Source organism: Hylobates moloch, unplaced genomic scaffold (genome assembly GCF_009828535.3).
Source record: "Hylobates moloch isolate HMO894 unplaced genomic scaffold, HMol_V3 SCAFFOLD_14, whole genome shotgun sequence".
Taxonomy (NCBI): domain Eukaryota; kingdom Metazoa; phylum Chordata; class Mammalia; order Primates; family Hylobatidae; genus Hylobates; species Hylobates moloch.
The window spans coordinates 96067058-96081037 of NW_026652289.1; the positions used below are offsets into that span (position 1 = coordinate 96067058).

Sequence of the window (13980 nt, forward strand, 5' to 3'; positions counted from 1 at the left end):
AGGACAAGGGGAGGAGAGCATCTGGAAATCTCGAGCCTAGAGAAGGAAGCTTCTGTGCTCCTCTAGGGAGTGATCCTTCCTGTGAGTAGAGGAAGGAAAGCCTCAGAGAAAGCTGATATTCATAGTTGATTACTAACTTTTTTTTTTTTTTTTGAGACAGAGTCTTGCTCTGTTGCCCAGGCTGGAGTGCAGTGGTGTGATCTTGGCTCACTGCAACCTCTGCCCCGCCCCAGGTTCAAGTGATTCTTGTGTCTCAGCCTCCTGAATACCTGGGATTACAGGCACCCACCAGCACACCTGGCTAATTTTTGTATTTTTAGTAGAGATGGGCTTTCACCATGTTGGCCAGGCTGGTTTTGAACTCCTGACCTCAAGTGATTCGCCCACCTTGGCCTCCCAAATGCTGAGATTACAGGTGTGAGCCACTGCGCCTGGCCTATTTTTATTTTTTTAAGTTGGTCCCTGTGTATCCCTTTCTCTAAATAAACAGTAATCATCTGAAAATAACCAGGCTAGGGGGAATTGAAGTCTCAAGATACTACTGAGAGAAACCAGCATCTTCAATATTTTATTTTCTCTCCTTCAAGTAGTGTAGGGTTAATCTCTCTTAGGGCTTTGTAGCTTAAACTAAGTGACTGAGAACAGTCTGTCTGCCTCAGGAATCATACTCATCAGAGATGGACTCCTTCATTTCTCTCCTTGTAGAAAAGTAAATCCACTTTTATTTTCATATAAAAAGAATAATGGAGGCTGGGCACGGTGACTCACGCCTGTAATCCCAGCACTTTGGGAGGCCGAGGAGGGTGGATCACCTGAGGTCAGGAGTTCGGGACCAGCCTGACCAACATGATGAAACCCCGTCTCTCCTAAAAATGCAAAATTAGCTGGATCTGGTGGTGCATGCCTGTGATCTCAGCTACTTGGGAGGCTGAGGCAGGAGGATTGCTTAAACCCGGGAGATAGAGGTTGCAGTGAGCTGAGATTGCGCCGTTGCACTCCAGCATGGGCAACAAGAGCGAAACTCTGTCTCAAAATAAATGAATAGAATAGAAATAGAAATAGAAATAGAAATAGAAATAGAAATAGAAATGAGAAAGGTGAGAATAGTGAGAATTTTTTTTAACCTAAGTGCTAGAGAAATGGTGATATGTGCTCTGCTCTGAGTCAGTAGCTTATGCAAATGCTCCATCTTAGATAAGTCAGATAATTATGGAGGAAGCTGCATTATTTGTTTTCATTTGTAGACGAATTCTTGGGTGTTTGTATAATTTCTGAATACATTTTAAAGCAAAAAATATATATTTGATTAATGGAAACTAAATATAATGAAAATTGAAATGTGATGATGTTTTATATTATTGTCTTTCAAGAATATCCCAATTCCAACCCTAAAAGATTTTGCAAAGGCTTTGGAAACCAACACACATGTGAAATGTTTCAGTCTTGCAGCCACCCGGAGCAATGACCCTGTTGCTACTGTAAGTAAGCTACTTGAGAATATCAAAATTATGACATACCCAGGGTGTGTTACAGTGGTGATTTTTATGAACAAGATTTACCCCTTTTTTATAGTTAATGTTTTAGCTCACTATTAGGCAGTATATTACTTACTAGCTTTTTGTGTTTATTTTTTTCCTGTATTTCCTTCCTATGAATTTTTCCCCCTCCCAGCTTCCCCCTCCTTCCTATGAATTTTTTAAAACATAAATGGAATCATGTAGTATAAGCTGTTCTGCAACTTGATTTTTCACTCTGCAGTTTATCTTTAAAGTTTTGTTTTATCAGTACATAGGGATCTATCACATTATTTTAACATCTTCAGAGGATTCCATTTATAGATCCTTAGTGGTGGATTTTTGTTAAATGCTTTTGCTGTGTCTCTTGAGATGCTCATAGGGTTTTTGTCCTTTATTCTGTCAATGTGGTGTATTGATTGACTTTTATATGTTGAACCAACCTTTCATTCCTGAGATAAATCCCACTTGATCATGGTATAAACCTTTTGTTTCACTTGGCTTTGAGAATATCACTCACTCCCTTGGGGACTCCCCTTACCTCAGTGGACATTCCTTCTCAAAGCCCTGTACTGGTTTCTCCATAGCTCTTCAACTTCTAAATATTGGAATGGCCCAGAACGTGGTCCTTCTTTTCTCAGTCTGCACTGACTTTCTGGGTAATCTCAGAAATATATATATTATCTTTATACACTTGCTGATGACTCCCAGTGTTATTATCTACAGTTTGTATCTCTCTCCTGAACTCCGTATTCATGTCCAGCTACCTCCTCAGCAGCTTTACTTGAATGTCTGATGGACATCTTACATGTAAGTCCTCAAACTCCTGACTTCCATCCTGTGCCTGATTTTCTGTGCTGTTTTCTATCTTACTAAATGCAATTTCAATCTTTCATTGCTCAGGCAAACAAAAGAAATTATTATTATTATTATTATTATTATTTTTTTTTTTTTTTTTTGAGACAGCGTCTCACTCTGTTGCCCCGGCTAGAGTGCAATGGCGCAATCTCAGCTCACTGCAACCTCCGCCACCAGGGTTCAAGTGATTCTCGTGCCTCAGCCTCCTGAGTAGCTGGGACTACAGGCACGTGCCACCACGCCCGGCTAATTTTTGTATTTATAGTAGAGATGTGGTTTCACCATATTGGCCAGGCTGGTCTCAAGCTCCTGACCTTGTGATCCGCCCACCTCGGCCTCCCAAAGTGCTGGGATTACAGGCATGAGCCACCGCACCCAGCAAAAAAAAAAAAAAAATTTAATGGAATCATTCTCGACATCCCTTTCTTGCAACTTAAACATACCTTTGGCCCTATCTTCAAAATATTTCAGAATCGAACCACTTCTCACCATTTTCACAACTACCACCTTGACCCAAGCCACCATCTTTTCCCACCTGGATTATTGTAACAGCCTCCTAATTGGGTTACCTTCATCTATTTTACCTACCCCAAAGTCAGTTCTTTACATAGCACCAAGAGTGATTCTTTTAAAACTTAAGTTAAATGATCTCATTCCTATTTGGAGAACCCTCTAGCAGCTTCCCATCTCATTAAGAGTAAAAATCAAAATCTTTCAGTGGCCTTATAAGGCTTCACATGAGTGGACCTCATCTCATTTACTTGCCCTTTCTTTCATTCTATGCTACCATTACAGCCTTCTTCAACATGCCATGTGGACTGCCAAATCAGGGCCTGTACATTTGTTCCTTCTGCCTTGAACTTTCTTCCTAAAATAATCCACATAGCTTCATCTTATCACTTTGACTCTTTGCTCAAATGTCACCTTCTAGGTGAGGCTTTTCCTGACCATGCTATATAAAATACCAACCCCATTCCCACCCCCAGTATTCCCCATCTACCCTATTGTGCCTTTTTTCTTTTTACCCTCTAACATTGCACTTTGCTTACTTTTATTATCTGTGTCCCTCCCCAGCTAGAATGAACATTCTGCCAGGCAGGGACCAATATGTTTTATCTCCGAATCTCTAGAACAGTGCTAATCAAATAATAGACCATCAGTAATATTTGAATACATGTATGGATAAGGGATTTGTTCCAGGTCACTTAGCTAGTTGTTGCTAATAGAAAGGACAAGTATGTAGATATCAGCCACAGTTTTTTTAGTATCTCTACCCCCTATTGCCTTTCCTTTAACTTTAAGCTTGGTGTTACCCATATTTTCTGTAGTTTAACCTTGCTTTTGATCCCTGTAAGGGGCTGTTTTATATAAACTCATGATCATTCTTCTTTTTTCTCTCTCTTTCCTTCCCCTCCTTCCTTCCCTTCTTCTCTCTTCTTACCTCTGTCTCTTTTTCTTTCCTTCCCAGTCTCCCTCCTCTTTCTTTTTTCACTTGTAGGCTTCTGTTAATTAATCAATATGGTACTTATTAAGCACTGAGTCAAATGTCTAACACTGTACTGTATCTTAAGAGAAATGAAACAGAAGCGGATTGAAGACATACCATTACTTGAGGAATTTAATATTTTATTAGCCCCTTCCTCTCAGTGGCCTTTGTGCTCTTCTGGTTCTGGTTATCAGTGTTCTTTTCTGGCCTTCTGCCTTGACCATTTCTTTTGGCCCCTGCCTTGGAAATTAGTACATAATTTACCCTCATTTTGGCTTCACATGATCCAGCTACAGCAAGACCCAAATAAGAAAAGATGTTCCAGGGACATTGATTAAGTTGGTCTAACACAGAAACTGAAAGTGTGAGAGAGACAGAAGAAAGAAGCATGAAGTAGGGAATGAGGAGTAGAGAATGTCACCAACGGGGAATTACATGTGACCAAAAAACCTAAAGATTATGACAGGGTACATATGAAAAATAGGTACAGGCCAGGTGTAGTGGCTCACACCTGTAATCCCAGCACTTTGGGAAGCTGAGGTGGGTTGATTGCTGGAGCCCAGGAGTTTGAGACCAGGCTGGGCAACATGGTGAAACCCCATCTCTACAAAAAATACAAAAATTAGCTGGGCATGGTGGCACACAACTGTAGTCTCAGCTACTCAGGAGGCTGAGGTGAGAGGATCAATTGAGCCCAGGAGGCAGAGGTTGCAGTGAGCTGTGATCATGCCACTGCACTCCAGCCTGGGTGACAGGGCAAGACCCTGTCTCAAAAAAAAAAAAAAAAAAGAAAAGTAGATACAGTCATCCATGGGTTCAACCAACTTAAGATCAAAAATATTTGGAAAAAAATTTTATGAATTTCCAAAAGCAAAATCTGAATTTGCTGTATGCCGGGTACTATGTTGAATCCACAAAAATGAAGTGATGTGTAGGCATTGTATTAGGTATATTAAGTAACCTAGAGATAATGAAAAGTATACAGGAGGATGTGTGCAGGTTATATGCAAATACTATGCCATTTTATATAAGGCACTTGAGCATCTGAAGATTTTGGTATCTGCAGATGGTCCTGGAACCAACCCCCAACAAATACTGAGGGACAACTGTACATGTGAGAGCTATGGGCTACTGTGTCAAAGTGAAACAACTAATGACAAACATTAAGGCAGTTATGTTAATTAATATATTTATTTATGGCATGTACAATATGTAGTAGGTACTGTATCAAATTTTAATCTCTTAATATTTTCTCTAATTTCTAGGCTTTTGCAGAAATGCTGAAAGTGAACAAAACTTTGAAGAGCTTAAATGTGGAGTCCAACTTTATCACAGGAGTTGGGATCTTGGCACTGATTGATGCGTTAAGAGATAATGAAACCCTGGCAGAGCTCAAGATTGACAATCAGGTCAATGTTCTACAATAATAACGTCGAGGAAGCTACAGCCCACACTGCTGTGTGGGGCTTGGCGACTCAGGATCGGGATGGGAGGAGGGCTGTCAGGGATCCCTGTTGGAAGATGCTGGGCTGAAAGGAGAGCTGACATTTGGGGTATCTAGAATATTAACTTAATGTATATAACAGCGTATACAATGTAAAGGTGTATACTCTCCCTAGATCATTTTAAGAGAATTTAGGTGGCTATCTAGTTTGAATTGAGAGGACTCTTACATGTGACCCAGTCCACCTTCCAATTTTTCAGCTCTGTGCTGGCAAGGTCCACATTGCAGAGTTTTTGTAAAAGGCAGAGAGATACATGTTAGAAATGTTTCCATCCAGCGTAGCTATTAATTTTTTTATTTGAAAAAATAACTCCAGTTATTTGAAAAAATATTTGTTAAATGTCTCCTTCAGTCCTTCAAAGTAAATACATTTTGTAAACTATGAAGGTAGAAAAGAGGATTATGTCTTAAAATTTAACCCAGTGCTTCTTAATCCATGTTTTTAATTTTTTATTGAGATATAATTACATACAGTAAAATTCATTTTCTTAAAGTATACAGCTAAATGGTTTTTAGTATATTTGTAGAGTTTTGCAGCCATTACCACTAATTCCAGAACATTTTCATTACCCCAAAAAGAAACCCCATACCCATTAGCAGTCACTCCCCATTCACCCCTCTCACCAGGCTCTGGCAATCACTCATCCACTTTCTGTTTCTTAGGATTTGCCTATTCTGGACAGCTTATATCTGTGGAATCAAATAATATGTGATCTTTTTGTGACTGGCTTCTTTCACCTAGCATAATGTTCTGGAGGTTCATCTGTATTGTAGCATACATCAGGACCTCATTCTTTTATGGCTGAATAATATTCTATTCCATTTGGGGTGTGTCCACATATGGGCCACTAGAAATAATACTGCTGTGAACATTCATTACAGATCCTTACATGGACATAGATTTTCATTTCTCTTCAGTATATAGCTAGGAGTGTAATTGCTGGGTCATGTGGTAACTCTATGTTTAACTTTTTGAACAGCAGCCAAACAGTTTTCCACAGTAGCTGTACCATTTTACATTCCTCCCAGCAATGTCCCCATTTTTCCACATTCTTACCAACACTTGTTATTATCTATCTTTTTTATTATACTTATCCTAGTGGGTATGAAGTGGTATCTCATTATAGTAATTCACACTTTTTTGATGTCTATATGATCATATTACTGAACTTTAAAAAGTTTATTTTGTGTGTGTGTGTGTGTAAAGTTCCAGTGAGGCTGTGGTGATGATTGGGTCAATGGGTAAAATAACCTTCCTGTGACAAACATTTCATAGCTTTAAGTGACCAGTTTTCTACAACAATTTGTTCTCAGTTACAAATCAGTCCTTGGAACGGCTGAACTATGTATATGTTGTAGGAATTGGGAACATTTAAAGAGATCAAAGAATCAGCCTGTGCCTGAATGTCTTAATTTACCTTGAAAAGTATTTTGATCTAGTTTATTAATATTGTTCTTTTTTTCTAATTACTCCAGAGGCAGCAGTTGGGGACAGCTGTAGAATTGGAAATGGCCAAGATGCTTGAGGAAAATACAAATATCCTTAAATTTGGATATCAGTTTACACAGCAGGGACCACGAACCAGGGCAGCTAATGCTATAACAAAAAACAATGACTTAGGTAAGACATAGACAGTATCGATCAAGTTTCTGAGTTCTATCACAAGCTAACGTATTGGGGGAACTTCTTTCCCTCTTAAGAAGAAGTTCTAACAGAGAAGTTATTTGGCCTTTGTTTCTAAAATCTGCATGGTCCTTTATATGCTGATTGAATTCAAGTTCAATTAAAGTGAGGTTGTTGTGATGATTGGGTCAATGGGTAAAATCAGCTTCCTGTGACAAGCGTATTTCATAGTTTTAAGTGACCAGTTTTCTACAACAAACAATTTGTTCTCAGTTACAGATCAGTCCTTGGAACTATTGAAACAAAGATTTCAACATTACTGGAAAGTTTTTTGCCCTTTTAATCAAACGGACCCAGATAGAAATTCAATTTTATGTGATAGAATATGGAATCTAGAAATATATAAAACAGAGAATAATTAAATTTCTCACCCAGGTTTTTTGTTGTTGATATTGTTTTTGTTTTGAGACGGAGCCTCGCTCTGTTGCGAGGCAGGAGTGCAGTGGCGCCATCTCAGCACACTGCAACCTCCACCTCCCAGGTTCAAGTGATTCTCCTCCCTCAGCCTCCCGAGTAGCTGGGACTACAGGCGTGCACACCGTGCCCAGCTAATTTTTTTGTTTTTTTGGTTTTTTGTTTTTTTTGTTTGTTTGTTTGTTTTTTTTGAGACAGTCTTGCTCAGTCGCCCAGGCTGGAGTGCCGTGGTGCGATCTCGGCTCACTGCAAGCTCCGCCTCCCGGGTTCATGCCATTCTCCTGCCTCAGCCTCCTGAGTAGCTGGGACTACAGGCGCCCGCCACCTCGCCCGGCTAATTTTTTTTTTGTATTTTTAGTAGAGACAGGGTTTCACCGTGTTAGCCAGGATGGTCTCGATCTCCTGACCTCGTGATCCACCCGCCTCGGCCTCCCAAAGTGCTGGGATTACAAGCGTGAGCCACCGCGCCCGGCCAGTTTTTGTATTTTTAGTAGAAATGGCATTTCACCATGTCGGCCAGGATGGTCTCAATCTCTTGACCTCCTGATCCGCCAGCCTCAGCCTCCCAAAGTGCTGGGATTACAGGCGTGAGCCACCGCACCTGGGCCCTCACCCAGGTTTTATAGTCTGGTATGTAGGTGTTTGCTCGTCTTCCTAAAAGGACTGTTGTGGAACTGTCTTCTCACTGCATACATCTAGGTCAGTAATCTCTCATTCTCCTATGGTTCCTATTTAATTGCTTGAGGCTTGTGGCTTCTGTTTGAAATAGACTTTCCAGCCAAGGCTCAATTAAAGAATATGGTACTTAGAATTTTATTTCTACATGTTTCCGAAAGTTGACTCTTTTAAATTAGGATGTTTGCCATTGAAGTATTTTTAAAGATGCCTCTTAGAGAAGAAGTGAAACAAGACTTCTCAAAAGGAGTGACATTTCAACATGTTGCCATTCTCTTAAGCTTCAGCCGTATTTGAGTTTGCATTCTGTAAAAGTTTCTGGAGCAGGAAAAAAACAGCACTTCATTTCTTTAATCCAGATCACTGTGGAAAATATTAGCTCATACTCTTTCTGTCCTTTGTATGCCTGTGGTTTCCCAGAGGAGATGTTAGCTGCTTGCTTTTGAAAATAGAAAATTGGTGTGTTTTGGTGTATTGTTGATTCCAAATGTAGTTTGCAAAGTAACGCTAATTGTTTTAGTATTGCTTCACTAGTTAGCTTCTATTTTTTCCTTCAGGCATTTAGTTTTGCTTCTTAGAGCAGTGTTTTAAGAGAACTTCATAAAGAAGTTCTAGCTGGACTTCATAAATAATTGGAAAGCTTTAAAAACACATAGATTATTAGCCGAAAATGGCTTTCTTCACCCCAGAAAGATGGTTGACCAGGGCCTCACGACCATCACATAACCCTACTTTGATGAATAATGAAGCCAAGTGCTCTATTGAATGTTTACTATGTTCTCATTAGTGCGCTACGCAGCCATGAGGTACAGATACTGTTGTTCTCCTGTTATGCAGGATAAGTTGAGGCTCAAAGAAGTTAACTAACTTGCCAAAAAACACTACAGAAAAGTGACACAGCGAGTTTCCTTAGAGGTTCTGATTTAGTCTGTGATGGGAGTTGGGTTGTAGGCATTTCACACTCAGAAACCCTGGCTTGTTTCTCCAGTGTTGAGTGGATATTTGAGTTTCTGAGTTCATCATTGTTATACATCTTAAGCAGGTGTGCCCCATATGTCCTCTACTTATCACAGCATTTGTCCCATTTTTTAAATTGCCTTTTACTGAGAAAACTAATTATATGTAATAGTCTTACTTCCAAAGACTATATGCTTTTTGAGGGCAGGGACTATGTTGTTGGCAGGGGCCATGTCTGACTATTGAATCCCAACTCTTCTAAAACCATGCCTGACACACAATAGGTACTTATGAAAACTGGATTAAGTGAATAAAGAAGTGGTAGAATTTGAACTCTCTCAAAGTTACAATTTTCTGGTACCTAAATAGCCATAAACTAAGCCAGAAGTATCCTCCATTTTTCCTCTCCTTGGAAACTACCTTAACAAGCCCCAACCCTGCTCTGTTACTTACCTCCCTCCAGGAGGCAGGTGATTCCAGCAGCTGTCCCTCCAGGAGCTGTACAGTGAATGTCTATAAATGTCACGGCAGGGGTGCTGATCTTTGTAAGGCTTCAGCAGTTGTGCTTTTTTGTGAAGCCTGTTTTGGTAGACACTTTGCCTGCATTTCTGTAAGAAAAGAAATGTCCAGTGTTTGAGGGAGATTTGGGCAAATGCAAGATGGGGAGTGGGGGGTGCAAATGAAAACCATTTCCTAGGCTGCTTTATGTTGTCTCTGAGCAATTGAATAGCTGTGCACAGTGGTGTGTAATAGAGGAAGAGAAGGCCATGTTGAAGAAGCTGTGTTCTGACCCAAAGCAGAATCGAGAGAAAGCAAGCAGCTTTGTGCCAGGAACTCTCTAGACTCCCACTTACACTGTTTCATTCTGATCCAAACTAGATTTTCAAACGTGGGTCTCATGCATGAAATGACAATAAGCACATTCCTGGATAGGGCAATTATAGATAAAAGCTCAAATTTGAGAGCAAGCAATTTATTTATATGCTGATGGCAGCCTGTGGATTTTAAGAACTGACCCTTATATCATGATGCTGGCTCCAAAATAAACTTTCAATGAGTACTTGTTGTTTAAAGCTAACATTTAAAAAGTGATATCAGCAGGTTGAGGCCGGGTGCGGTGGCTTACGCCTGTAATCCAAGCACTTTGAGAGACCCAGGTAGGTGGGTCACCTGAAGTCAGGAGTTTGAGACCAGCCTGGCCAACATAATGAAACTAAAAATACAAAAATTAGCCTGGTGTGGTGGCAGGTGCCTGTAATCCTAGCTACTCGGGAGGGTGAGGCATGAGAATTGTTTGAACCCAGGAGGCGGAGGTTGCAGTGAGCCGAGATTGCGCCATTGCACTCCAGCCTGGGCAACAAGAGCGAGACTCCGTCTCAAAAAAAAAAAAGAATTATCTGAAGTTTGCCTTTCAGACATTTCTATATTTTTCAGAGATCTATATACATGATTTGATATTTGAGGGCTCAAGTCTCCATTTAATTTTTTTTCTTAATACTTCAGTGAACACATGAAATGTGTCTTTGTTAGCGTGGATTAAAATTAGAGTCAGTTGCTTGCTTTGACAGCACATACACTAAAATTGGAGTGATACAGAGAAGATGAGCATGGCCCCTTGCAAGGATGACACACACATTCATGAAGCAATCCCTATTTTTATTGAGTTCTGGCAAAAAATAAATAAAATAAACTTAAGAGTCAGGCAAACTTAATTAGATAAGTATAAAAATGTTCGTGAGAACCTGATACTTTAGTCCTTCTGGTTTTGTTTTCAAGCAAGCACCCAGCCTGTGGCTGAACAAGATTTTATATACGTCATCTGAACGTATGGTCTTATCTATTAAAGGCCGACAAACAGAAGCCAGCAGTCAGAATAGCACAAGAGCAGAGTGACTGTGGCCTGGCCAGGACACCAGGTGCACCTGTTGGCTTCTAGTTCCTCTGTCAAACAGCCAATTTAGGCCAAAATACACACTACAGAAGTGACAGAGCCAGGATTCTCTCTATTTGTCACCAACTGTGGAACCTGTGGTTTTTGTCCTCTGTAGGAGCCAGCCACAATGCTGAGAGCCCTGAATTGGTGGCACTCAGTGAATGCTTTCTAGTGGCTGATAGGTGAGAGTGCAGGTAGCGAGATCTGAAGTTGAAGACCTTGTTCTGCTACTAGAGAACACCCCTGAGTAGTTTGGCATCAACAGTCCAGGAAGAGGCTGGTAGTCTCAGATACATAACATGTACCGTTCTTTGCTGCAAAAGCTGAGCTAGTTGACTGGCCACTTAGGCAGCCAAAGTTTATGGTAGCCAGAAGTGACCGCACCATATTACCAGGGTCTGAGATTTTCATCACTTTGCATTTGTTGTTTTATCAGACCCTGAACTGGTTTATTTTACAGGAGACAAGAGAAGGAAAATTCAGAAAGCAGTAGCAAATCACTTACCTATAAAAATGACAAAAATGTTTTTGGTATATTCTTTTACAGCCTAAGGAAATACATTGTAGTGTCTAATCAGGAGAGCATGCAAATAGTTACTTTTAATATGTTCTAACCCCAGCTGCCTGAATGTCACTTCAAAATTTAACACACTAATTTATTAGCTGTTTTTAAAACCTGAGTATGTACTTTTTCAGTAAACAAATGACTTGGGCTGGGCGCAGTGGCTCATACCTGTAATCCCAGCACTTTGGGATGCTGAGGCGGGCAGATCACTTGAGCCCAGGAGTCCGAGACCAGCCTAGGCAAGATAGTGAGACCTAATCTCTGTTTTATTAATAAATTACAAAGTTAAAAATAAACAAAAACAAATGACTTGTAGATGAGTGCTGACCATTCTGTTTTAGATTTCTAGTGCTGCTGCTGTGTAAGCACAGCTATGAGTCATTGAGCTTAGGGCATGTAGTTCTTCTTTTGTTGAAGCCCCTTGGTTCTCAACAAGTAAATGACAGTGGTGAATGATGGGAAGTAGGTTTTTTTTTTTTTAATTAGTGGTCATGTGAACTGGAAGTGGACATTTCAATTTTGTAAAACTTATAACTGGATTATGCAGAAACTTGCTTGTTATAAGCAAGTTACCATTGTAAAAACTAATAGGGATTTCTAACATAGTTTCTTTTATTTTTCTCATAGTGCGTAAGAGACGAGTTGAAGGAGATCACCAGTAAGTCTGCCAAGGTGTAATCTTTGGAAGACTTCAGAAGATCACCAAGGGCTCATGTTGGTGACATCATGTAAAATTTTCCTGGGTAGAAGGGAAAAGACTGGAAAAATTTTTTTAGTGACATGCATTTTTTTTTTTTTTTTTAGTTTAAGTTGTTATCAAATTGTAAAATCAGTAATGTGATATTTTATATTCTGAAACATTTCTACTTTCTGCTGAAATCAATTTTAATTTAGTTTAATTGAATGATTGATGATAATCTTGGGCAAAAAAATACAATTGTAAAAAATTTCACAGGTCATTTGTGTAGAATAATTTGAACATTGTGAGGACCAATCTTTTTTAAATCAAAAGGGATATTGCTGGTATAGAATTGTTATTGCTTCATTTAGACATAAAACACTTAAGTTTTCTTCACTCCATGACCTGGAGAATTTTCCATTTTTTAAAATACATGAACTTGGCAAGGGTGTGATTTTTCTTTATCAAGAGAACAAAATGCGAGAATGTTAAAACAGTTAACTCAAAATCTGGTCATCTGTGTAGGAGCTAAAGCAGGTCTCCAGGGAGAGAGGGTGGTTGTCTGTACATTCCAGGTTACTGCACTTGTCTGATGTGACGTAGCAACACCCAGGTTTTCTTAAAACAAAGTCATCAGCTTTGCCAGGTTACATACTTTATTTAAAAGTATAGTGAGGTCGAAGTTCATTCCAGTGTTTCATTTTAATAATGTGGGCATTATTAAATTTTTGTGGAAGCTAATAGTAAAAAATAAAAGCTGTTTTCACCACCTCCCTCCCCGTCCCCCAAAAAAGGCATACAGCCAACTCTTAGTTATTTAGGGTTATAGAAAAAAGAAAACTGTTAAACAATGAAATCAAAGATAACAAATATGATAGAGTTCCAGTATGAGGCACTTGCAAAACAGTCGTTTAAACTGATGGTTACTGTAAGTCAGTTGGAAGCTGGCATGTATGTAAATTACTTGGTGTTACACCATATCCTAAGAAGTTCCTATGTGCAGTGCAGAATTTCATAAACAGTATTTAATCACTGCTACAAATCTTCCAACCAAGAAGGAAAACTGCTATTCTTCATAAATCTGATTTTTAGTACATGCTTCATTTCATCTTATACTTTTATCCATATTTATAAAAGTCATTTCTATAATAAAAGCAGTCTTTCTTGCTCAAAGTATTAAAGTGAACAATTGAATAGAGTACTGTGGTCGGGAGACTGATTTGAGACTGCAGAGCTGATGCTGGGTAGAGGGTCTGGACTTGTATTCATGTTCTGTCTCAGGGCAGCCCCTGGAGCAGGAGATGGCAGAGGCATTTACAGCTGCAGAAAACAGGGAGGAATGGAATCTGAGGTAACCCTGGCCTCAAAATTCAAGCCTGGCTGTATCATTTACAGAGATTTTTCTGAAGGGAGAAGTCCCATTTCTGAGGAAGGCAAGGTGGCTAATCATTATTAATTTTTTTTAAACTTTTTGGGCCGGTCGTGGTGGCTCATGCCTGTAATCCCAGCACTTTGGGAAGCCAAAGTGGGTGGATCACTTAAGGTCAGGAGTTCGAGACCAGTCTGGCCAACATGGTGAAACCCTGTCTCTACTAAAAATCAAAAAATTAGCCGGGTGTGGTGGTGCACACCTGTAATCCCAGCTACTCGGGAGGCTGAGGCAGGAGAATTCTTTGAACCTGGGAGATGGAGGTTGCAGTGAGCTGAGATC

At 39.8% G+C, this 13980-nt stretch overlaps 1 protein-coding gene and 1 non-coding gene across 2 annotated transcripts in view; one reads left to right on the plus strand and one right to left on the minus strand.

The window, feature by feature from the left end:
- Nucleotides 1–9574: 9574 nt before the first annotated feature.
- Nucleotides 9575–13980, minus strand: part of LOC116481476 (RNA polymerase-associated protein LEO1-like) — a 30353-nt gene continuing 25947 nt past the window's right edge. Inside the window, exon 10 of the mRNA XM_032174165.2 lies at nucleotides 9575–9700. Coding sequence (XP_032030056.2) covers nucleotides 9615–9700 — 86 coding nt within the window. The 3' untranslated portion in view covers nucleotides 9575–9614. The remainder of the gene's footprint in view (nucleotides 9701–13980) is intronic.
- LOC116482861 (U6 spliceosomal RNA) lies at nucleotides 10649–10750 on the plus strand. Its single transcript, XR_004252109.1, has one exon. It is a non-coding gene; the product is annotated as a U6 spliceosomal RNA (small nuclear RNA).